Source organism: Gallinula chloropus (assembly GCF_964237585.1).
Source record: "Gallinula chloropus genome assembly, chromosome: 2".
Classification (NCBI taxonomy): domain Eukaryota; kingdom Metazoa; phylum Chordata; class Aves; order Gruiformes; family Rallidae; genus Gallinula; species Gallinula chloropus.
This window is the reverse complement of record NC_140086.1, coordinates 146,475,618-146,501,980: the sequence shown is the minus strand read 5'-3', so window position 1 is coordinate 146,501,980 and position 26,363 is coordinate 146,475,618. Positions and strand designations below refer to the sequence as shown.

At 37.0% G+C, this 26,363-nt stretch overlaps 1 protein-coding gene across 1 annotated transcript in view; it reads left to right on the top strand.

Moving 5' to 3' along the window:
• Positions 1-226: 226 nt before the first annotated feature.
• Positions 227-26,363, top strand: part of LOC311188867 (outer dynein arm-docking complex subunit 2-like) — a gene marked incomplete at its 3' end in the record, with an annotated part of 69,814 nt that continues 43,677 nt past the window's right edge. The window contains exons 1-6 of the mRNA XM_084260416.1: positions 227-349; positions 20,866-21,012; positions 21,294-21,503; positions 21,659-21,895; positions 22,400-22,510; positions 23,001-23,155. Of these exons, the coding sequence (XP_084116542.1) occupies positions 20,905-21,012; positions 21,294-21,503; positions 21,659-21,895; positions 22,400-22,510; positions 23,001-23,155 (821 nt within the window). The 5' untranslated portion in view covers positions 227-349; positions 20,866-20,904. The remainder of the gene's footprint in view (positions 350-20,865; positions 21,013-21,293; positions 21,504-21,658; positions 21,896-22,399; positions 22,511-23,000; positions 23,156-26,363) is intronic.

Sequence of the window (26,363 nt, the reverse complement as noted above, 5' to 3'; positions counted from 1 at the left end):
AAAACACAACCAGCTTCAAAATGGTATGGGTTACTTATTTTTCTTCCTTTAGTTTCTTATTTTCTGCATCTGCAGTAATTATCACCTTACTTAGTATTTGGTAACATCAGGTATGTTTTTCTGTTATTAGGACATGTTGTCATACCTGTTTACAATGTGCTTATTAGCCGTTCAAAATGGGTTATGCTGTTTATTTATTTTTAGTGAAACATCAGGCAGATTTGAAGAAGTTAGTGGAAGTTCCTCAGAGACTGAGGAAGATGAAGAGCTGCTTGTACGCCATCAGGAAGGAAGCACTGATTTGCCATCAGAATACTGGGGAATTCAGAAACTTGCAAAATATTTAAAGGTAAATTAGAATCATTGATAAATTTTATGTTTAAAAAAGCTGTATCTTACCTTCAACATCTAAGGACCCCAGACCAGCTCCTCATCCTTTTCACTTTCCATACATTTCAGAATAGCCCTGCTATGTAGTATGTTCAAATTCTGGAACTGGACTTTCCTATCACCCACCCGATTCCCCTGCAATTTTTAATCTGCTATTTTTGGCTTATATAGATCCTTAGATTAAACCATCTGTTCAGTGTTATTTAAAACTTAAGCTGGTATAATTTCTTTATTAATTATTGGGTTTCTGTTTTGCTTTTTGGGTGAAACTTTCCAAGATATTTCTTTATGTGGATACTAACCTTCAAGAGTTTTTTATTAAAACTGAATACTTGCCTAAAGTCTTTCGTCAGCTCTGATTAATGCACGACTGAAGTAGTTCTACATGGGCTTGTGTCTGGATAGATGCTGTTAGGGGACAAAAATACATGTATGATAAACGTGCATCCTCTAAAACAAACAAAAAAAATTTACACAGACTTGTTGAAAGTCTTTTGGAACTGATAAATATAGATATTTAGAATCCTATGTATATAACATGTGAAAACCTCCAACAACCCTCTACTATTCTGGAAAACTCTAATTATGTTTTTCCCTCAGGAGAAATTCCTTTACAAGTTTGTAGTGGAATTTATGTACTGTAAGTTACTAATAAAAGCACTATTTTGTTTGTGTTTTTGAGTACAGTTACAGAGCATACACATCTGACTGATAAAATTATGGTACTGGCAGTTGGTACAGCAGAAATACTTGTGAGGAATAAGCAGAGCTTTGGCTCCGTTAAGTCCTTTAAGCCTTGTAGAAGAGTAACTTGGTTTTCAATGCACTCACACTGCTTGTTCTCAGTTTGTGTATGTAATACCAGTATTCATGGTTATAGCCAGAGACACAGAAAAGCGTGGATAACACAAGTTTCTCTAGAGTTACATGTTTTAGTTGGATCTTTTCTAGCTTGAACCTCTCTATTCTTGTAATTTTGTCTATGTTAAAATAACCCTTTGGAAGCGTAATGTGGTGTAACATTCAGCCTGTACTTGCTCAGCTATCTGCTAACACTAAACACACTATATATACATTTTGCCTGATAAAATTGTTTCTATTTTCATGTAACTAGAATTCAAGGTGTTGTTTTCAAGTACGTCAGTCTACTAATAGTTTGCTTCTCTCTACTTTATGGACCACCTTTTTGTACTTTTCTGAGAGCCCAGACAAATAACTGTGCTACTTTTTACTAAAGGCCCAAGGTCCTCCTGGAGAAGGTATTTGACATTCATTACTCTTGACGAACTCCCAGAAATCTTTTCACTGGCACATCTATGGGACCATCCTCTTTATCAACAAGGCTCTTCTCATCTCTATACATAATTCTCAAACTCCCTTTCTTCTCTAGATCCTTCATATAGTCATGTTTAAATTTTATTGTTGGATTTGATTCAGTACTGAGACAGATCTACACTTTTATGAAGCCATTCTGAATGGAAAATAGGGAAATAGTTTTCATGCTCTATTGTTTTAGAAATTAGTGTATTTTTTTCCATCTGTCAACAAGCAAAATGACTTTGAGCCAGAAAAAGAAAGGGGAGCATTTTTGATCAAATTGTGAGTACCTGTTAAGAAGTGTTTAAAACACAAAATTCCATCATATGTAAAAAGTTTTGTTGTGAAAATTCAAATATATACTCATTTATGTATTCATTCACAGCCAAGTCTTACAATAGTTCTTTAAATTAGATAGAAATTAAACAAAGTACATGAAGATGTACTTAAATAGTTCTCTGCTGATTCTTAGCTACGTAAAACAAGAAATCCCTAGTGTCAGATAAAGCTGAAAAGAGATGCTTTAGTGCCATACCACAGACAGTGGCTGAAATTTTTTATTGATGGAGTGCTACTTTAGCTTGCACATGGAATTCATTTTAATTCAAGTATAAATACTGCACTTCTGGCCAGACTGAGGAGGTTTTTTGGCATTCTTGTTGTTCATGTAGGCAAGTGTTCATGACACATGCAACGTATGAGAAAATAAATTTATGACTGCAATATTTAAGAATATACAAGCATATTTATATAGAAGCACAAATTTCAGAGGGCTTGTATGTCTTTAAAAGTTGCATAAATTGTTTGTATATCTTAAAAACTTTAATTAAATGCCTTAAATAATAGATGTCTGACATATGAAGTTAGAAAATATGTAATTTGAGGTTGCAACCATTTTTGAAATATCTGCTTAAGTATATGTGAATCACAGTTCAGCAGGACTCTATAAAAGATCAATTTGCAAACACAAAAATTCCATAAAACCTGAAAGATACCTAGTTTTTATACCAATGTTAGATTGTCATTAAAACCTAAAAAGATGATTGCTTCCTGTGTAAAGCAGACTTGCCAGGTCCTGTGTGAATTGTGCCTGTAGGCTATGTATTTGTATACCTCTTCATGAAGAGAAAATTCCAGTACAGGGAAAATACCCTTCTGACTTTTTGCCCTTCTCCATTCCCCTCCTTTCTGGGAAGGAGCAGCCATGTTGGAATTGCTCCACTGGGAAGCAGCTGCTTCTGTGGTCTGGCTCCTTGTCCTACCTTCAAGCTTCCCAGGGCTGTGAAACAGAAGATAGAGAATGTGTGCTCTTGCCATATCTCCCCATCAATTTATGAACAGACAGTGAAGATACATCAGTGAGCTTGGCAGTGGCATTGTATTAGGCATCTTTTGGGGCTGGAGTAGATAAAATTGGACAGAAGTGCTCTGTTGATGTTTGTAACAGTGAGATTCACTCAGATGAGCCTCCTTCGGATTCCATATTATTTATAAAAGTAATGCTTCAGAAGTCTTTGCTTTCTAGAGGAAGGATTGCATTTCATGTGTGAAAAAAATTAGGAATATGACAAAGGTGTCATATTTTACAGTGATCTTTTTACTAGAAATGGGGAACATCAGTTAGGAATGCAGAATCTTTTTGTGGCAGAGCTGGGGCTCTTCACTCTAAAAAAAAGTAAAAAAAAGTGAGAGCCGAGCAGAGTGCTTTGTGCTGCCTGCTGTTGAGCACTGATTATTGCCAATTTTAAATTGAAATTGAGATGTTGAGAGGTGAATTGGGGTTGGTGACTGCACCAGGAGTAACTCAAAGCTACAGAATAAGTCTTTAATCCCTTAAACCCTTGTACTGCTCAGTTTCTGTTCTCTGTAAGGGTGTGATTTATATGCACACCTATGCCAGGATGAACTCTGGATAGAGTTTTGCAGGGCCATGTCAGTTACAGAATTCTTCCTTCAGTTTCTTACCTGACAAGACATTCCATTTTTGGTTCTGTTACAGTGGTACACTAGTGAAACCAGTGTAACCTCATGTAAAATACCCACTAATTTCATACCTGTTTTGAATTACTCCTGTTCAAATGACCTTATTCCCAGACAAGTTGGGAATCATAGGTGGATAAGCCTGCTGTCTCTCCCCAGCTGTCTGCATATTGTGCCAGGTCCAGGAGCTAGTGAAAGACTACAGTGCTGCACAGGAGTTAGGGAGGATGTGCCCCAAGTATGGCCTTGAACAGCTCCCAGCTCCCATCTGTAGTGGTGCTGGATGGCTGGAAAGGGTGGATCTCTGTCACGTGCCTCAGCAAAATCTCATTGACTGGACAAGGAAAAGGTTGAAAGAGCCACTAGAAACACTAAATGTATTCAGGCCTACTCCACAGCTGCATTTTGGCAGGACCTTTGGAAGACCATTGCATTCAGGCAACCTTTCTGTAGCTGGCAGGAAGCCCCTCTGTATTTGGGTTACATTACATAAAAATGGCAAACAAACCAGGGAGTGAGGAATGTACAGGAATATTCCTTCTGGTCTTTGCCTCTTCTCTTTCTCCCCAGCTGCCTCTAAAAGTCTTCAGTCTACTGCCCATCACTTCTGCTTCTCCTTTGCAGTGTGAGCATAGCTGAGCCAGGAGGATATAGCGTGGCTTATGCACCACAAGCGGAGTTTATTTCCTCTTCTCAGGAAGCTCAAATGTATCAGTTAGGGAAATGCAGCTGTGTGCTGGTGTTCAGGAAGAAATAGTGGATCCCCAGCTGAGCTCTTTGTGCATGGAAAGACACTGGCATTCTTGGGGAAGAAAAGCACAGGTTAGAAATGCAGAAAGTCAGACAGTGAAAAGATGCAGGAAAGCTCTGCCAGGAGCCAACTCCCCCCAGTTACATGCTGTGCATAAGGTCATATCCCTCTGGCCAGGTGGGGTCAGCTGTCCCAGCTATGCCCCCTCTCAGCTTCTTGTGCACCTCCAGCCTTTTCGCTTCTCACCTGTAATGGCATACTTAGGTGATTAACATGGAAGTTATGAATTCATTCACTTACATAACCAACTTAGATATTGTTTATTTTGTGTGTGAAATTATCAAGTAAATTTATCTGCAATCTTGGAATCTGGCCTGAGGTGTGGAATAGATGCAAATACAAGAATGTAATCGCAGAAGTAAAAATATCTGTGTAGGAAATACTTTGCGCATTGGATACCTTTTTTTATCCCACAATTTATGGATGAGTTACCTGCTAGTATCTCATTAGCAAGACTTGCATGAGATTATATTTTAGCTATTAAGTAGACAATATATGCGTATAAGTAAACGTGTGGTGTGTGTGTATATATATGTATATAACATACGAAATCTTTTTGTACATAACATAATTCTGCCCTTGTGTAGTGTATTTTTTCAGGACTGACCAAGTTTTCAGATAATTTACCTGACCTTATGAATAGTGTCTAGCAATAAATCTTTTCCCTTATGAAAGTATATGGTGACGTAATATGAAGAAGTTTATTCAACTGAACAAAAAATAAATTTGGCTGTAGTTTGGCTAAGTGGCAGACTATTATTTCTCAGAAAATACCAAATGTATAACACATAATCATGTATCACCTGCTACTGTTTCTAGGCACATCTTTAGCTAACCTGTCTGCCTTCCTGTCACTCTTGTTTCCACTGATCATGAATATGATTCCATCTTCCAGTATTAGCCAAATTTTTCTTTTTTTTTAAATTTCACTAAAGAATGTGATTACTGAAAAAAGGGGGATAGAAATATGGGAAAACTGTATTTTATAGTTAAGATAAATATTTTTTAACGACCTAACCAGTGCTGACCATGAAAAAGTAATCTTTTCATGATAAATTTACTAAGTAGGAAATATTGGCAAATCATGAACTCTGTAATTATTGTTATAATTGGCAAATCTGAAGCACTTGCATAGCTCTCTCCTCAAAATACTGTACAAACAATCATTCCTCATGACAAGAGACATATAAAATTCATAACAGTCAGTTGACTTTTTATCATTAACACCAACTCTGCTGAATTTCTCTGTAGTGGAGATTTAATTAACGTTACTCATAGTTTCATAGCTGATGAGAGAAAAGACAAGATAGAAACAAACTAACAAACAAATAAATAAGACTAAAACCAACAAAGAGGTGCTATGCCAAAAATTAAGGGCCGTGGAAAAGAATGTAAAATAACTGATGGTGGATTCCTTAGGCAGGATTGTATTCTATTGTAAAAGCAGGTAATTAAATTAATGAGCCACTGTTTTGACATTGTAACTACTATACCTCTAAAATAATTGTAAATTGCTACAGCTGTCTCAGTCTGACTTACAGCTTTATAATCATGAAATAGATGAAGTATTAGAATATGATTGTGTCTGAAAGCTAGCAAGAGTTTTAAGAAGTGTTTAACCTGTTAAAGTTACCTTAGACATAGGCTCAGTTTATTCATAGCTAACTGTAACAGTTATTTCAGAGTATGCCTGTGCTTCAGCCTTGTCTTGTTTTTCCTATGTTCTTACTAAGATCAGTTTTTTAATTTGTTTTATTTATCCAGACAACATTTTTCTCTTAGTTTTTTGTAAACTATTAGTATAACTTTGTTTTTCTTGCAAAATCTTTTTCATCTGGTTTCAAATTATACCATCTTTTCTGTCTGTTCAGTGCCTTCAGCAATGTGCTAACTCTCCACTGGTCTATACAGGCACAGGTCCTTCCTAGTTCACCCTCACTAAATTTTCTCCACAGATTCCATTCCACAGGTCTCCCAAATGAGTTGGATCCATAAAAATAAAATAGCTGTAATAACATTAAAGCTTTTATTCTCTTCGTGAGCCAAGTGCTATGCAAAATCAAAATTGCTTAGGCAGGTCTGACACTGTCACAGTAGGTCAGTAGGACATCTGTATTATGGGCAGCGTATGTCACATCTCCAAGGCTGCAGGATTTAATGGCATCAGTGTTAAATTAAGAAACCAGTAGTGCTGTTTGTGTAGGTTTGGGGTTTTCTAAAATTAATCCTAGACTCTTTTTCATTCAATCCTCATTTCCTGATAATTTCTGCATGTTCTTTTAGAAATATATATGCTTTATTTTCCGCAGATGAAGTGGCCAAATACAGGGAGGGGGTTGTATCCTCGTGCCAAGACATAAAAGGCAATACCTAGATTGGGATTCATCTCACCTAGCTTTAAATGTAAACAGAGTAGGTGTTTGTAGCTGAGCTGGGCATTCAAGGCTGCCTTTATGATCAGTGGAAAAAAACCACACACTTTTAGGATCTGATTCATCTGATATTTTAAGCATCTAATGCAAAGTGAGGTGGATCACGTTTTCAACTTCATTGTTGATTTGATCTCAATCAGCAGGAATGTAGGATGGCTATAGATGACTCGGTCTTAATTATCAGGAATGTAGGATGGCTGTAGATGAATTAATTTATACAGATGACTTCCATCCCCACAGTCTTGTGCATTTGAAATAGTGTTTTGAAGGCCTCCTCTTATCCCAGGTTCTTTATGTATTTGGAAATAGGGATTTGTATGGCCTTTTTCCTTGGAGTACTACAGATCAGCCTTTTTAGTAACAGCATTAGAAACTTAATTGGTAATCCTCAGTTAGTGGGAGGATTAATTGATGGCATCTGCTAAATACTGTGCTCTAACTTTGGTTTAGCCAGGTTGGTACTGTGCTTGAGCTTCGTTTGCATAGACTATAGATACTTCATTGGCATGCTATAGGTTTGTCTTTATTCTAGCTCTCCAGAAGGGTTTCAGCAGATCAGACCTACTGGCTTTGCATGGCTCTTTACTTTCTTATCATCAGCAGCTGCACTGTCTTTGGAGCTTTTCAGGAAGTGGGCTGCAAACTATCCTTGTATTTTTAGGATGATTCCTCTGATATCATGTTGGTGAACAAAAAGAGAGGCTATGTGGATTCTGGAGAAAAGTAGGAGTAAGTATCTGGAAGGAATTTGCAAGAACTAGCTGAGCAGAATAAAAAGTAACTTGGAGATTTTGTAACAGCTGAATGAGATTGATGTTGTCTGAGCAATCAGAAAAACAAAGTAAAAAGTACAGTAATTTATTCATAGAGGCAAAGCATCTTACCTGCCTGCTGGTCACTAAAACATACATATGTCCTTTCTTTGAGGAATCATATGAATATAAATTACTTGCTGTTCTATGAAAAAGAGCATTTTTATTCTCTTTACCCAAGAATCACTGTTAAGTTTATATCTTGGCTCTCTGAGTTACTTTGGTCACTATTAGCCCAACTGCCTGTTCTCACCTACCTGTACTGAGAGGGTGTTTGCTTGTTTTACTTGCAAAACAAATTGAGCCATATTTCAGCTTTTTTCCCTGAAAGAATGTTTTTTGTTCAGTTGGTATCATTTAGGAGGGAGACTGCATAGGTAGCATGAGGAGCATCTTTATGGAATGTGAGGGAATTGGCAGAGAAGTGAATCTCGAGGACACAGTAGCCCTAAATGCTCACTGCTCATGTCAAAGGGACATTTTGAAGGACATTGAAGGATTACTGCAGGGTAAGTTTGTCTCAAGAACTTGTGATTCCAGTACTATCACATATGACTTCAGCCAGAGACTGAAGGCAAAAAGGGAGGGAAGAAGGCAGATAAAGACTAGCCTTAGGTAGAAGTCTATATAAAAATACTTGCAGGCTTTAAATGTAAGGAGATAGCCCACTTGAAACAGGACATGTATGTATAGGGCTGGAGCAATTTTAGATTCAATTAAGTTAGTCCTGAATGCCATGGTCTGATTTCCATAAACTTGATAAAAGGGCTCGGCAACCAGCCTTGTTGAGGACACAGAGTATCCAGATACCCCTATAAAATCAATCGTCTTGTGAAGAGATACCTGAACATAACTCTTTAGCCATTGTATTATTTGTATAGGTATTATAGGCTCATGGCAGTCAGGCTTTCAAACAATACAAGTATCCTACCAGTACTGATGTCCTCTAAGCCTGAAGAAGACACAAATGCTGGTGCATGCCCTCATTGTATCCTGCTTTATTGTCTATGAAGGTCCTGCTGGCTCTGGACAGAAGCTAATCTTTTTATATACATAGCTAACTATCCTTTTAATGGAGGTAGCAAGATGGAATATAAGCAGCTCTTCTATCTTCCATCGAAGGTATTTTGTCAAGCTGTGAGTGGCATTGGCCATGTTTCTGGTGCTCATCAGGCAGACTGAATATACGTACAATGGTATTGCACTCATACAGTTACTGTGGCAGTGGAGTTCCCACCCCCAAATGATTTGTTACTTCATGGTAGAAGTTAGCGTGACCATTTTTGGAGGGATCTGTCTGACCTTTTGGCCACACATGAAAAAACCTTTGCATTTCAATACCAGAGAGCACTGAATGGAACAACTCCCCTCCCATGTGTGGCATACTAAGTTGTGGAAGTGTGTTTTCCAGAGCAACCTCTTCTGAAAGCAGGGAGAGGGCAGGGCAGTGACCAAGATTCAGTATGCCATGATCCAGACAAACGAGTGAGCAATCTTCCTTCAGGCTAAAGAAATGTGTGGCCTGTTCCTTTTCTAAAACATGATCCTGTCACCAAGGATGCTGAGGTAAATGTTTCTGTGTAGGGACTTGTCAGGAATTCAGTCAGAGTTGGTGATAATGGCAGATGGACGGACTGCACTTCTGGACAGATCAGACAGTACCGGGGTGGTGGCTTCTCTTACACAGAATGATGGAAGGTCATAGTTTGTGCATTAAGCAATTTGCATATTCTGAAAGGGCCTGTCATGGTGGGCAGGGGAAATCTAGGATGGTTGCTGAAGCTGAGTTCTTTCATGCTGGAGTGTCACTGGGAGACTGTGGTGTGAGTTAGAAACAATCTAAGACTTTGTAAATACAGTTACCTCAAGACACTTTGCCAGATGGGCTGCAGTCTGAACTGCGGTATAACTACCAAAGGTACTAGAGGTGGCCTGTGGTAACTAAAACCTAAGCCACAGCTCAGGCTCAGAATGACCTCAGTGCTCACACATTCTCTTGAATAGTAACATTTTGCAATAACAGTAGTTTCTGATGGATCAATTAGATTAAATCCCAAATTAACATCTGTTGCAGTGATCCAGTCTAGAAATCACAGTGGGATTGTGGGTTTGTTGTGTACATTTACAGTCTTTGTGGTTTTCTCTCCAAATTTATCTGGGATTGAAGAGGGTGTGGTCCTTTGTCTTTACAAAATTGTCCATATGCAACTGAGGAATAAATGCATTCCTAAACCAAAAATTTCACAAATAAAAAGATAAACTTACACTGTCAAGTTATATTACCTTGGCAAGGTTTTCTGTGGGTTTTGGGGTCAACATTTCACTTCTCTCCAAGTCTGAGGTTTGAGAAGTTACCAAAAAAATATACTACTATTCCTAGTCCAGTGAAGTAAAAGTTCATATGTTTGTGCATGAACTACATTGTCTCCTACCTCCTCTATAGTAGAATCCGATTACTATGAATAAGAAAAGGAAAGCTAACAGAATGGTTGCATGTCTTGGGAGAGTTTTCAAGAGGGAATCTGTGGTTGCCTAACAAAACCTTCTGGTTCACTCAGAAAATAATAGAGATTCTTTTGTTTGGACACTAATTTCTTTTCAGTTTCATAAATTGGCAATTAAATACACTGTGCCTGCATCATAACATATATGTCATTTCTGCCCCTGTCAAGGGTCAAGGTCAAGGTATTAATCTGCAACTAGAACCGTGCAGCTTCTGTGCATGGTTTTAGTCCAACATGAACATTTTGGATTTTGTGATTTCGTGATGCCTGTGATTTTCCACTGGCTTAGGTTATATTAGTCTGTATGGTTTACATACTGCCAGGCTGTAGCCAAAGAACGACAGAAGTTTCAGGAAATGGGGCAGGGAATTATTCCATAACTCAGTTATACTTGTCCATAACTCATCTCTTAACAAGTTGCAGCTTGTATGTTTTATAAACTAAAATGAAAAACTGGAACTAGTATTTAAACCAAAACAAAACTCATACTGTTTAGAGGTTCACTAGCATAGAAAAATTGCCTTGCCGAAGCATATTATACATATTATACTGCAATACTCAGTCTGTCATTAAGTTTTATCAAAATTTATTTAAATTTTGAAGTATTTTCCAGCAGAAAATCATGAAATGGTCTGTGATTTGAGAGACTAATGTTCAGCAGAAAATCAAAAAGTTACAAAGGTGTAAATGAATAATTGTGCTTCATACTTTACTACTTATTTTAGCTTTCTTGTTTTATAAAAATGAGAATATTTTAATAATATTGTAGGCTGGGATTCTACTTAAGCAATGTTTTTCTTCTAGGTGTTTATAAATTTTGTTATTGAATTTTAATTAAATAATTTCTAGTATAACAATAAAGGTTCCTATATTTTAATTTATTTATCACATAAATCAATTTTCTTTGATCGGTATTTTCTAAAACTATATTGATTTTACATGTTCAGTCTTAATATTTTCAAGAATTATGTAATTGCCATTCAGATTATATATAATCATTATATATTATCATACCTGTGTATATTATATAACTTTAAAATATTATATAGATATCATTATATACATGTTATAAAGAAGAACAAAACTGTACACAAACAGCAATTTTCTCTCCTATTTTTCAGTCATAGGCATGCTATCACAGACATACATGTTAAGGTATGTCTCCAGGTTTTACCTAATACAGATAGAAAATCAAATGATCTTTTACTATGACACAAGAAATTTCAGCCATAGGTCTAAACAAAAAAAAAAACCCTTGACATTACCATGACAAATAAAATAATATTTCATTTTCCAGCTCCATTAATTCAAATTTACTCTAAATCCACATACAAATTAAAGAATTTAATAAAAAACCCCTCTAAATTAGTAGCATATTTATAGAGATGTTCATGAGCCAAAAACTATATAATTTTAATTTAATTTAATCTTGTTTTCTCTCAGGAAAATTAAATGTGCTATAACTCTATTGTACTGCTTATGTTTTTCCATGTATGTATGTGCATTTTAAAGAGAGTGGGAAAAAATATCTGGCCAGTAGCAGGCAGAAATTCTGTCAAAGGACTCAGGGACCACCACTATCCTGAGTCCAGGTATGGTGTCTTTCTCATCAATGTGTCCTTTTCTAGTGTCATTGTAAACTCTGATACAGGTCCTTGCTGTAGGAAAGTTAATCGAAGAGGCATAATTATGCCACATATGATGTCAGAGGATTCGAGCAAAAGGGCAGGATAATGTGTGCCATGAAGTAGCCTGTGCCAGGTCAGATATTCCATAGGTGTTGATGGAAAGTACAGCTCCTGTACTTGCCTATCTGAAAATCCAAGAGCTCTACCTGCTTGCAGATTATCTGCGAAAATTTTAATGGTAATCACCCTTCCCAGAGTTTAATCTAGAGGAAATTTTTTATCTTTCTTTCCCAGTCTACTAAACTGAGATCATAGTTTCAAAATGTAAAGCTTTGTGTTCCCTAGGCAGGGTTTTAATTAGGATGGGAAATGTGATGGTGAAATCTTAACCCTATATAATTTATATAATTTATATTCTCTTTATCTGTGATCTTATTGTCTATTATGGACCAATGATCTTTGTAAAAAGAAGATAAGGAGGTATCTAGTAAAAACATTTAATATTAACAAAATTTCTTGGTCATAAATATTCACCAAAAAGGAATAGAAAATAGGCCTGGAGTAGAATGCAAGAGGTCATTTACTCCATCTGCTTGCCTCCAAGTAGGCAATAGTTTTTCTAACACCTAGCATAAATCAGACCTGCTATGATTTAACTGCATTATTTCTTGTCTTTCCTACATTGGACCTGGATGATTGTTTTTATAGCTGTTTTTTAACCTTCATCTCTAGACAACACCAGTTCCTTCAGTTTTTCTGCACAGATCATTCTTTTGAGATATTTTGCTATCCTCCTCTGCTATCCTCCTCTGTAATCCTCCTCTGCTATCAAGTTGGTCAGTATCTTTCCTGAAGTATGATAGCTAGAGTGGATGTAGTGCTTGAACTGTGGTTTTATCAATGCCAAACTGCAGGAGGATGATTTCTTCTATCAGACAGGTTACGAATCTGGTTATAGGCCTCTCTTGTAAAGGTTGCACTTTTTTCTGAAGACATTGTGATATTGATAGGTAGTATCTATGCTGTGTTCTATTGTTAGCACCAAATATTTTTTCTGCAGTTCTGCAGACTAATGTCCTTGACAGCAACCAATTCTCTCTGTACCATAGAGCAGATTCCATAGAGCAGATTCCAAGTTCAGCTAGTATGAAAACTAAATTATCTATGTCCTTAGCATAAGTGGAATCATTGACATTAAGTATACATTACTAGAGCATCGTAAAGACTGATACATAAAAAAAGACTCCTTAATGCTTCCAGCCTTCTTCGTTGCATTCATTGAAAGCTTGCTGTTAACTACTAGTTTTCTTCCTCTTGATCATTACAGAAGTATCAAACAATATGATGTTTTCAACTTATGTGTCCTTTGGTAATTGTATTATGGTTTGTGTCCTTATATGCTTGTGTTATTGTTTTCACTCTGATTGCTTCCTGAGTTTCAGTCGACTGAAGAGCTCATGATTTTTCCTGATTAATCCCTTTCTACACTCCTTGTTCAAAGACATTTTTGTTTCTGTACTCTTTACGTAATTTTTTTAAGGTATTGAATACTCTTCAGAACTCCTTCCCATTGCATCATACCTTCTGGTTTCCTGAACTTACATAACAACAATGGATGAATTTCTGACTTCCTGATATCTTTTATTTAATTGCTATTTGGCACACTGACGTTAAAATATATTGTTGTACCTGTGCAACATCCTGGGCAACCGGCCTTCAAGCTGCTTCCAAACATGTCTTACTTTTGGAATCAATATGATTTCAGCTGCTTTAGGACTTGATGGCTGCAAAATAAACACAAAGCCATCTTTGGCAGTTTTTTTCATAGTAAAATTCATTTAACAAACTTGCAGAGGAAAAAAGCGAAATGCTTAAGAGTATTAAGATATGTCCCTGTAGCTAATTTGGGGGTTTTTTCACCTACTTGAACTCTGTTGTGGCTTAAAAATCACAGAATCACAGAACAATTTGGGTTGGAAGGGAACTTTGAAGATCATCTAGTCTCCCCCAGCCATGGGCAAGGACACCCTCCACTAGACCAGATTCCCCAAAGCCCATTCATCCTGGCCAGGAGGGGCATCCACAGCTTTTCTGGCCAACCTTTGTCAGGCCCTCACCACCCTTACAGGGAACAATTTTGTCCTAATATTAATCTAAATCTCCCCTCATTCAGATTAAGGCCATTATCCCATATCGTATCAGTAGAATGATCTTAAATACTATTTTTAGCAAACATTAGCACCAGGAACTAAGTGGGTAGCTATTTTCTACCATTATCTATTGTTAAGGAGCCAACATAACTTGAGATTTTTGAGCAGTGGAGTGGGAAGGAGCATGCTGTATTCAAATGCATTTCTGCCAGAATGTGTCAGAAGGTATGTGAGTACTTCAGAACCAGTGTCCCACATCCATGAGATCCTGAGGAAGTATTTCTGAAGGCTGAGGATTTTTAATTTGACATTAAACTAGCCAGTGAAAAGGGTGCTTGGATGCAGCTAGAAGTTTATGCGTCTTGCTGTGCATTCAGAATGGCCTAACTTGTGCATACAGTCATATTTGGAAAACATCCCCGAATAAGGATGTTTCTGGTGACTAAACCTAGAACTATTCAACAGTTTGTCAGAGTTACGAATGTGAATATGAAATCACTCTTGAAAACCAGAAATGGCAAAAGATGTAGAATAACAGGACAAGCTCTCAAAAGCAGGTCTGCATGGCTTGGCAGGGTGTCTCCATTCAGATCAAATGTGCTTCACCATGCCCAGGTGCAAAATTAAGTAGGTGAGAACAAAATTCAGAACATGCCTGTACAGTGGGGGGGCTGTCTTCTGGAAACGGTTACGCCAAAAGCTTTAGAAGTCAGCATGCAGAGAACTGAACAGTTGCTCAATAGTTCTGTGGCAAAGACAATGAGTGCTCTTTTTGTAATCAGGGACAGTGAGTAGGCTTAGGAAAGTAAGATTACTTTGTTATACAGCACTGGTAAGAATGATTTTGTAAGGACTGGCTCTTGTTCCGGTGTCCAAATTTTCAAAATGTATTAACAAAAAAATAGTGGGGTTAGGAAAGCTCATTATTTTAACAATAAAGAAGATTGGCCTCAGTTTTCCCCTGTCTTGACATCTTTAGATCACAACCAAAGTCATGCCCCAGACAGATGCAAAGTATGTGTTAGTTAAATGCTAGTTATTTTGTTATTTTGTGGAACACAAAAATGAATGCATCAAAACTTCATGACCTACATTATGAAAAGAAGTCAATACTAGTCAGGCTAATATTCCTTTTTACATTAGAACTTGATTTATGTTTTTAAGAATGAAAAGATAATTCAGAAACCCTTCCATGACATCTCTATACCCTTCACCATTCCTTGAATGCCCGTTTCAGTTGTGGGAGGAATATAAAGGCAGGTTCCCCTCCCTGCCCTAGTGTAATGGAGAAATTTCATGGAGAATTCTCATAGAGATCTTTTCTTCCTTCCATCACAGAAGGTGAGATTGGACTCACAGAGACCAAATTTATCTACAGTCTTATTGTTGTCTAAAACAGCTGCCTTTGCACATGTACATTAAAAGTTTTAACTAGATTACTCTCTGCATTATTGCATTATAAAAACGGTCTGTTAAACACCTCAAAGAAAGCAAAAGAAAAACTTTGCTACAGATTCTTTATTGTTCTAGTAATCCTCAGAAGTGAGTTCTGAATATAATACAGACATTATATATACATTGCACAGAAGATGTGTTACTGATAGTGTAGCAGTGATATACTGTTTTATTTTAACTTAATTTGTGGATCTATACATTATATCACCATATAGGAAGAAAGTCACATTTTAAACTAAATCTGTGTTTAATTTCAAACCTTAAAATTGATTGTTGATCTGCCAATAGAATTTATTTTGCATCTAGTATATCAGATTTCAAATGGTATAACAACATGATGCAGATTTTATGTCAACTTAATGGAGAGGTAACTATTTCCATGCATGTTAAAATCCATGCTGTAAGTACTGCAAGACTTACTGTAATGATAACTTCAAGAAACAAAAATAATTGTCGAAACCATCAGTAATATTTCTTATTTTGTACAACTGATGTTTCAGCACATATGAAAATATTTTATTGTGGTTTTACTTTAAAAGCAATTCAAGTGCTATGTGCATTTTTGAAGCTGAAAAATTAAAATGCATGCATATATTTTATCTGTAGTTATATTTTTTATTTCAGAGAATTAAAAGTTGTTTATTTTTAAAAAACCTGGTCTGTATTAAATGTCATATGCCAACCATTATACATATAAGAGAAGTGCATTATGAATTACTGTTATATACAAATGTAGTTTCACTGTAGAAGTGATCCTCAAAAGATGAGACATCACTTGTCAGGTTAGTAATACACTCTTTACTTTATGTATCTGGCCAGGCCAGAGCTAACCTCCCCAAGCAGGCAGCACAAGGGAGCTGCATTAGCCCAGGTGAGCTGTGTTAGCCCAGGTGAGCTGCATTAGCCCAGGTGAGCTGAGTTAGCCAGGGCTGTTTCCTCACCACCTGACATCACTCTGCTATAAAATGGGCTGGTAGTGGAGGGTTGCTCCTAGGTGCCTTCAGAGCAGTCTGAGGGTGGTCGGGGCATCATGTTGTTCAGTACTTTGTGTTATCAGATGGTCAATAAGGTACTATGTGTTATCATCTGGTGTAAGAGAAATTTCCTTTGGGATGTAACTGTTCCCTTTTCACTGTGGTTTTGTCAGTACACTGTCCTTATCCCAGCCTACGGAGGCTCTGTCTGTTTCTCCTCCTGGAGTGAGTGGCATGAGATGCCCAGCCACTGTTTGGGGCTGAACCACCAGAGTATAAAATAATAAAAAGTGAAGTTTTCTCTTCAGATACCTGTTGCAAATTTTTTTCTAATGCAAAGCAAATAGATCTCAAAGTCTCAGCTATACAAAAAGACCACAGATTTCATAAAAGGATAGCTGTTGGTCCTTTTGAGCTACAGAATATTCTGGTGTAGTTTTGGAATCATATCTTACGGATTTTTTTTTAAATCATCTAGAGTTTGATGTGATTTACGTATCTGGGAAAACATTTTAAAAAATGCTACAGTATCTTATTCCTTAGGATATTTTTTGCAAAACAGAGCAAAATAAGTTCTTAAAGCTAGATAGGTTTTCTTCTGAAGTCAAGATGATGATGAAAAGATAATTTAAAAAATGTAGGAAACTCTCCTTAGGACACTATATGTTACAGATGTTAAAAATTTACCTTTATGTTTAATTGGTTTTCTGTGGGGAAATTCTGTGGAATCCATATTTCCAAGAAATTTCAGTAAAAATGATCTGTGAAGCACCGTCCACCTACACTTTATTGATAAGCCAAAATTTTTTGTCCAATGTAAGTCTGAAACTTTATCAAGTATTTTTCTCAAATTCCTTTTGGATGTACTCTCTCACTTGCAGTGCTCTACTACATTTATGGTATCTGTTGAAGAGATTGTTGCATTTAAAGCCTTTTTGCTATATTTGTTTTACTGCTTCTTTTTGCTTTAAGAAATACGCTGCAAAAGTTCTGGTTTTGTTAGATCTACTTGTTTTATAATAGCAAAAATTGCTCAGTTTTTCAATATTTTGCATTTCAGTATGTGCACAGTTTAGCATAATATTGTCCTCCTCAAAGTCTTTTGCAGTTTTGAAAGTGTCACTTGAAAGAGATGGACTTGGGCAGCACATCAGACCTGGATGGGAGCCAAAGCTTCCCTGGAATTCAGAAGCATGTGGGAGGTGGAGACTGTAGTTTGATTTACTAGGTGCTCCGAGTTGTAACTTCCACATTAGCACCAGTTGGCATTGCTTATACGCTCCAGCTTCTGTTGCAGCTACATGGTAGCACAGCTCTCCTAATGTCTTTTCATCTGGGTTCATAACTGGTTTGATTAATAGTAGATCTATATTATATGTTCAAAGGAATCCATTGTTATCATATGGTTTAACTTTCTGCATACCACAGGGTGTATTCTTTGATCTTTTTCTTGTTTTTAGTCTAATAGCTGTGGCTGAAATAGAGCTTATCTTTTAGAAAAACATCCAATCTTGACTGAAAAATTTCCACTGCTGGAAAACTTATCATCACTCTAATTTCTTCCAAAGAATAATTAACCACACAATGGGAAACTTGCACTTTACTCCTCATCTAAGTATTAGTACCTTTAACATAAGTCTCAAACCTCTGTGCTAGACCGTAGAGCTCTCTGTGATCGTGTACCTCTTCTTCATAGATTTATTTGTTCACTATGAATAAGTTAGACCTTAATTTACTTTTTAATGAACTGAACAACACTTCTCCTGTCTGTCTTAATGCAACTATTTTCCAAGCTTACAATAACTTTTATTTCTCTTCTCTGAATCATCTCCATATTTTCACTTTCCTTTTCACTAGAACTGTGAAAAGGAAAATTAGGGACAGAATTTCAGTAGTAGTTGCACAAGTGCCTAAAAACAGATAATACCAATGTTTATATTCAGTGCTTTCACTTACACATCCCCAAATTCATCCTTTTAATCAAATGTTACAGTATAATCTCAAATTCCTGTTCAACATCCTGAGTCTTTTTATATGCTCCAGTTTCCGGGATAGAACTTATACATGGAGCTAGATCCTATTTTCATTATTTGTAGGTGCATGACCTTAAATTTAGACATAAAAGAAACTGTGTTGGGCAGATCAAAAGACAATGTATCCCAGTAACTTGACTGCAACAGGAGGGGAGACACAATAATCTGTGTGGAATTTTTCTGTGGTTAAAGCTCATCTTCTGCACTCCAGATGTCCTGAGCTCTGATTTCCACAAATGTGGGAAACTGAACTGCATAATTTAGAGAAGTGTGAAACTCTGTTCATATTTGATGAAGGCAAAAGAAACCCAGGACTATAAATGAATGCCCAGGGCAAAGTAAGAACAGGGCAAACACACAGTTCTAATACTCTTAAAGCCTCCACCTGTTTATAGCTCAGAGAGTTGAAAGTTGAATGACACATTTATGTTTTTCCTGACCTTCAATGAAATCTCTTACCTTTTACAGAATCCTTTCACAACTCGTTCCACTAGTCCAGTGCCTCCTTTGAAGGACCAACTCACTTTATTTCTTTTTAACCTGAATCCTTTTATACCTAATTATTAAAAGAGATTATATCGGTATTGAAAGAGATATTGGACAGTCAATCCCCATTCATTCCATTCAATGCCAGCCCTAACACTGTAGAACTCTTACTGTATCCCTTCAGGCATCCCTCTTCTAGTCTGAAAAATTCTTGGATTATCTTTACTGCTGTTCTCTGAAACTTTTCCAGTGCTGTAGTCCTGAAAATGAGGCTGCAGAACTGCATCAAGTTTTTAAGGTGTATGTGATCCATGATTTTATACAATGGTATAGTGACATTATCTGTTCACTATTTTTTACCAAATAAGTCCTAATATTCCATGTGTTTCTTGATTCCCATCGACCTTAACCCCAAGATATCATTTCCAGTTTTTGATGGTCCGCTGAAAAACTATAATTTCATCTGTGGAACTAGGGTTGGTTTCTTCTGATATGCGTCACTTCTCATTTTCTCATTTGCTGTTTTATTGCCTTCTTAGTCTTAGTACATTCTTTAGCAGTTTGTCACAACTGACCCTGAATCATAATTATCAACGACCTTTGTCACATAACTGGTTCTTCCATTTTTCAGGGTGTTTATGAGTACGTTGAATTTCACAACTTCAACACAGATCCATGGAACTCCACTAAATTACATCCCTTTATTGAATTCACTATTTGTTCTTATTCCCAATTTCCTACCCTTGGTTGTTCTTTTCAATCCATGCAAGGACCCATCCTCCTATAATATAATGATTTAGTTTCCTTAAAAGGTATCAGGGAGGGACTTTGTCAAAATGCTCACAGAGTCCAGTTAGGCATATCCAGTAGATCACTATTGCCACAGGCTTGGTACATTTTGTAAGGTAGGACTTCTCTTAACAGAGCCATGGTGATTCTGTGTATCATACTGTTGCAAGAATATCATATTTAGACAGATATCTGTTAATTTTGTTCTTTGAATCATAGAATTTCTTGAGTTGGAAGTGATTCATAAAGATTATCAAGTCCAACTCCTTGCTCCACACATGATCAGACAAGTCAGATCATGTGACTGAGTGCATTGTCCAGACACTTCTTGAACTCAGTCAAGCTTGGTGCTGTGGCCACTTCCCTGGGTAGCCTGTTCCAGTGCCCAACAACTCTCTCAGTAAAAAACCTCTTTTTTATCACAGTCTACTAATTTGTCCAGCACAGATATTTGTCTAAAAGGCCTGGAATAATCCTTGAACTCTTTTCAAAGTTGACATCACATTTGTGGTTTCCTGGGACATTGGTAACAGGGCAGTTTAAAACAAGGGGGTACATGCCGTTTCCACTGAATGAGCTACTGTACCCTGATTCCTCTATAACTAATTTGAATGCTATCTAATAATGTCAGTTTGTTGTTGTTCACTATGTCAGAGTCTTAATAAAAGCTTTTTGCAGTGACTTCAGTTTCAGAAAAATCCTCTGACATGTCCTCCACAGATTCCAGTTGGAATCTATTTTGTTTCTTCCAGAGTGCACACCAACGCAAAGAATGAAGATAGCTTCTCTGAAATGTCTGTTTCTTCATTGTGGGTTCTTCTACTACCTGCACCTGTACAAAACTAACAATACTTGGCTACCTAATTCACTAGTCCACTGACAGCAAGTCGTATTAGTAGTTTGTCACTTGTGCTTTTCATGCTCACTTCAATCTATACACCATTTGCAGACTTCATCAATACTTCAATTTCTTACTATGTCTGCATTATTTAACACCATAGAATCAAAATAGAATTCAACATGTTTCTTTTTAATAGCAGTTTTACCAGTGCTAGTAGAAGAGATTAATTTGTATATATTTGTTAATTTTTTGCTTTATTTTAGGGAGGTAATCCAACAGCTACTGTAATCGCATTGTGCTCAATGAGAGATTACAATCTGGCTCAAGAAACTTGTCAGATGGCCATCAGAGACGTTGGATGTCTTGAAGTGTTAATTAATTTACTTGAAACAGAAGAAATTAAATGTCAGGTAAGTAGCTGTGTCTAAGAGCAATGAATATGCCTTTTCTATTAAAATATTTTTTCAATTTTCAAATTTATGTAATAAAAAGAAAATAGATTTATTTTCTTATCACTGTATTTTCTGAATTTCAAAGATTTTTTAGGGAAAAAAATCAATTTATTTGACTTTGTTTCCTTCTTCTGATAAAATTTAAAAGATAGAATGTTTTTTATACCCCATAATTTTAAAGAATTTTTCTGTTTATGTACATAAGTAATGGTTAACTTCTGTTATCTTCCATTACTTAGATTGGTTCATTAAAAATCCTGAAAGAAATCAGTCAAAATACACTGATCAGACATGCAATTGCAGATCTGGAGGGCTTACCGATCATGGTGAAAATACTAGACTCTCCAGATAAAGATCTAAAATGTTTGGCAGCTGAAACAATTGCTAATGTTGCTCAATTTAAACAAGCGCGCAGGACAGTAAGGCAGCATGGAGGCATCAAGAGATTGGTAAGGAGACATTAAAATTTCTGCCTTTTTCATATGTGCATTTTTGTCCAAATATGTGATTTATGTCCAAATATATGTGGATTCTTGTTTGCCATCATTAACAAGCAGTATAATATCTATTCCCTGTAGATAATTAAAATAATGGGGTTTTTTAGGTGGGACTGTTGGAATGTGCTTCATTGGGATCAACCAGTCTGACACCACATCAGGCAAAAGATACTGAAATAGCACGTTGTGGAGCTTTGGCACTCTGGAGCTGCAGCAAAAGCATCAAAAATAAAGAAGCAATCCGTAAAGCTGGGGGCATTCCATTATTAGCCAGATGGCTCAGATGTTCACATGCAAACATCTTAATCCCAGTAGTGGGGACACTGCAAGAATGTGCCTCAGAGGTAAGTAAATACATATGGTTATAAGATTTCTAATCATTAAAACAACTGGCTACTGAAAGGAACCATTACTGTCAGGTCAGTCAGATGCCATGTTTTTCTAACCTTGTTCTAGGGATAGATCTGTTCTTGCTGGTGGCACCCGATGAAATGAGGGGGTACTTCTTGATCCCACTCTGAAGCATCTTTTTCTTCCTTGTGTCTGAGCAGGGAGTCTGGACAACTTTCAGAACATTCTGAATTCTGTGTAAGCCAGGTGGCTACAAAACAGGCATTGCAGCACTTGGTTTTACAGGTGATTTGAAGAGTACTGCAGAGAATTCATGTATATGATAAACTGTCACAACATCATTAGTATTTTCAAGGCAATGCAGATGACTTGTGCTTAAAATAAAGCACAAGGCTTCTCAATATCAAAGCCTAGAATTGTAGCACTGTATTATTATTGTAACAAGTGTTAGTAACTGTTAATGTATGGGATTTCAAAGATGCAGTTTATCTTTTTAGCCAAGTTACAGACTTGCAATAAGGACAGAAGGAATGATTGAGAACCTTGTGAAAAATCTCAGTAGTGAACATGAGGAGCTTCAGATGCACTGTGCAAGTGCCATATTCAAGGTAATTCTATTGTTATAAGCAATTAGCCCTTTGTTTTCATGTTCTTGCCAGTTTTAATATTAACATAAGAAATTATTTTATTAAAATGTTGATGGTGTTTGACTTATTTTTTCTGAGAATATTATAGCTGTGTACTTAATATTATGTTCCTACTTGCTTTTCTTGTGTGCACACCCTAAATTGTGCAGGTAACCGATGGAGAGAGGTGGGGCATACAGTGCAAAGCTTTGAATTGTTTTTTCTGTTTCTTTATCCGCAAGGTGGACAATGTGACAATATAAGCTCTGCTGCATAGAGTAGTGGTTTACTGTCAAGCTCTCTTAGTGGCTTGTTAGCCTATTCAGATACTTCAGTGAAATATTTATGTTTTCTTCTGTATTAATTTCTGCTAGCTACAACATAATGCTACTTGCTTTTGAAGATATTTTACACATTTTGAAGACATTTTACACATTGTATGTAGTATATATACATAAATTTTTCTGTATAGTGTGCAGAAGATAAAGAAACACGTGACCTGGTTAGACAGCATGGAGGTCTACAACCACTGTCTGTTCTACTTGGTAACTCCGAAAACAAAAAACTTCTAGCAGCTGTGACAGGAGCAATCTGGAAATGTGCAATCAGTATAGAGAATGTGTCAAGGTAACAATTTAATTTTACAAGCATTTTTTCCACTGTCATGTTTTGATTTTATGGACTCTACTGTTTTCAAAATTTTTGTCATGATTCTTTAAAACCATACTTTGTAATCAGTTGTGCTTTGAACTTTGGTTTTACAGCTCTTACAAAATTGCTACCTGGCCTCATCAGGGTACAGTGGAAACAGTGTGAAGTTCCTAGAATCTTAAGAGTCAATGGGGACAATTGGTACCTCTAAAGAATAGTTATGTTATAGGACACTGAGTCAGGAGGTGTACAAGCACATAGTAAATGTTTTGACACACAGGCATATCTGATATCCCTACTCCACTCTGTAGCTTGAAACCTGGAATCACTGCTGTGTGGTAGGGAGAGCAGTTAGCAGGCTTAGCTTTAATGTTTTATGTCAAGAGAGACAGACAGCAAATAATCTCATCCTAGGGTAGATATCTAATACACAGTAAGTCCAACTGCTTCAGACGTATGCTGGAATATTAGCCTACATGCCTCTCTTCTTGACGACAGAAGAGGCTCAGAAAAGGAGCTTAGTCTGCACACCCACCATCCAAATGGGTGAAATTATCTGATGAGAGTCCTAACACAGGTACCTACAACCTCTCATCAGGTTTCTGAGTGATTATCTGAGAACTTGACACCAGGAGTTATCACCCTCCACCTTTCATGGAAAACAGCTTAACGGCAGAGAATACTTGAACCCTTCATCTAAAAATCATTTATTGAGTTCATGTGCCTTACTTAAAAAATCCAACCCTGCCACCTTGGAGAATACTACGTTTCCTGCCGAGGTTATACTGCTCTGTATAAAAGAATGTAAGATTCATAGCCTGGAGAGAGTATCAGTAAGAATTAACCTCTTCCTCCAGCCTTAATTTTAGTGTATGTTGCTGAACAAGCAGATATCTATATCTTCTGGGTAAAATTCGGACTACATTCCAGCTATAAGTGTTTACAGTCTGCCCTTTTACCATCCTAAATGAGTTCAGAAATGTTGCTATACAGAGTATTTGCATACTATGCTGCTGCCATTACTTTTCTCATTCTTGAATCCACAGTAACCTGGCTTTTCAGATGATTGTAATCCTCCTTTTTGATGGGCTTTGAGTATCTGCACAGAGGCATCCTAGTTGTGGATCAGTCAGTGATGAGATGGAGCGAATAGCTTGCTCTGAACCTTTCAGGGTTCAGGCACTATGTTATGGTTATCCATACTGTTTATCTGCTAAGCACAGCCCCTTACAGTTTGGCCTGTGCCAGCAAGCACTCTCCCAGACAATGCCCAGACACTCCTTGGGAACAGTACAGGCAACAGATTGTTTCCATTAGGCAGAATGGGTGAGGCCACCCTGAATTGTGAGGGTAAGAGCTTTTAGCCATATGGATGCTATGTTGTGCTGCTTGTCCTCCGGGCTAAAGAATGAGCCATCGCCTGTTTTATTTATTAGTATAGCTGTAGCCAATAATTCTGTCCAAATGCAAACAGATTTTTGCTGGGCTACTCACAGACCTTTGGCAAGTGCTTGACACTCCACAAAGGTTGCTAGCCAGGCACAGCACCAGACTTGAGCTGAATTAATGTACTATGTAATGCTAAGTCTGAAGTACTGTCTGCCCAAACTCAAGATGGGAGGGCACTACAGAAGCGGGAGGGAGGTTAATATGAAAACACGTAAGTAGAGCTGGAGGGATGAGCTTGAGTCTGGCATGAAACCAGAACTAACAAACCCTGCTGCTGTCTGCAGGGACTTTCACTACTTTGAACTACTCCACAGTGTTTCCTATACCTGAGGTACACTGCTGAGATGTTGTGCTGACTCAGCAATGAGCTGATACAGGTACCTGAGCCTGACTAGCTCACATTCCAGTTTGCATGCAAGCAGCCGTACTGCTTCTGGACACAAGATGGCCTGAGCCAGCAGCTCTGTCAAAGTGTAGCCTGTCCATTGCCAAGCCAGCTCATCTGTGAAGCAGTTGATATGCAACATGGATAAAGTAGCCGTGGAAAATCAGTGGTGTGTTTTTAATTGTTTGTTTCCTTTTTTGGTTTTTTTTAGTACTGTTGATGTTTTCTTTTGAAAAAAATGCATAGGAATACTTCCAAATTACAGTGAACAAAGAGGAAGCAAAGGTTTGAGTTCTTAAGTGAAGGTTTGAAACATGAAAATGGAAGTTTCTAATTTCTGAGCTACTTCACTTATTAAAAATATTTCATTTCACAAACCAGCTTGGCAAGATTAACTTTTATTGGAACAGTTCTAGTTCTGCTATGAAAATCTCAAAAATACTATTTTTTTTTAATATGGAAGAAAAGCTACTTGTAGAACTGATTCCTGTAAAATAGAATATTTGTAGCTCAAGTAGACATTTCCAGAAGCTAGGGGCTATGGGGGAAGCAAAAATGAGAACTCTGTACCCTCTGAGAAATTATCTCTTTAGCAGAGGAACTATGTGTATTTACACAAAAGCATAAATCAAATTATAATTATTTGATAATATACAGGCTAGATCTAGCTTAATAAGCCAAGTGGAATTGTCAAGCTGTATCATAGAAAATGTATGAAAAGAAGGTGTAAGATTTGCTAAGAGTCTTCTAAGTTCTGAACAAAATGAACTTATAAGGTAGCCTCAGTACTGAGAAATAAAGTTGTGTTCAGAAAGATGAACTTCTGAGGTTTAGCATGTATCTGATTGTAGGATGGAACCTCCAGGATTTTAAAAAACACATTTTCGATTTTCAGTACCAAAAATGCTATGAAGAATGAGGGGAATATTCATATAGCAGTCAACTCAAATTTCTGCCAATTACTGGATTTCAAAATGGAATCTAACATAGTGCAATAGAAATGTGCTAGAACTACAGGTCTGACCTTAGGTAAATGCACTTATTAGGCTGAACTAAGTATAGAACTAGTCAGGGCAAACCCTCTGAAGGCCAGTATTTAATGAAAAGGATGATCCTTTAAAGGTCCATAGATGCAGAAGAGTCTAGTACTACTAGTAGTAGTACTACTACTAGCTATTGTTAACATGACAGGAAAAAGTACTAAAAGTTAGGATGCCACAGTACTTGCCAGTCTCCAGTATGATTTCAGCTATTTATAGATGTTGCATCCACATGTCAAGTTCTAAAAAACCATCCTACTACTCTGCAGATTCCTAGACAACTAAATGAGAAAAAGGCATTAGAAAAGGT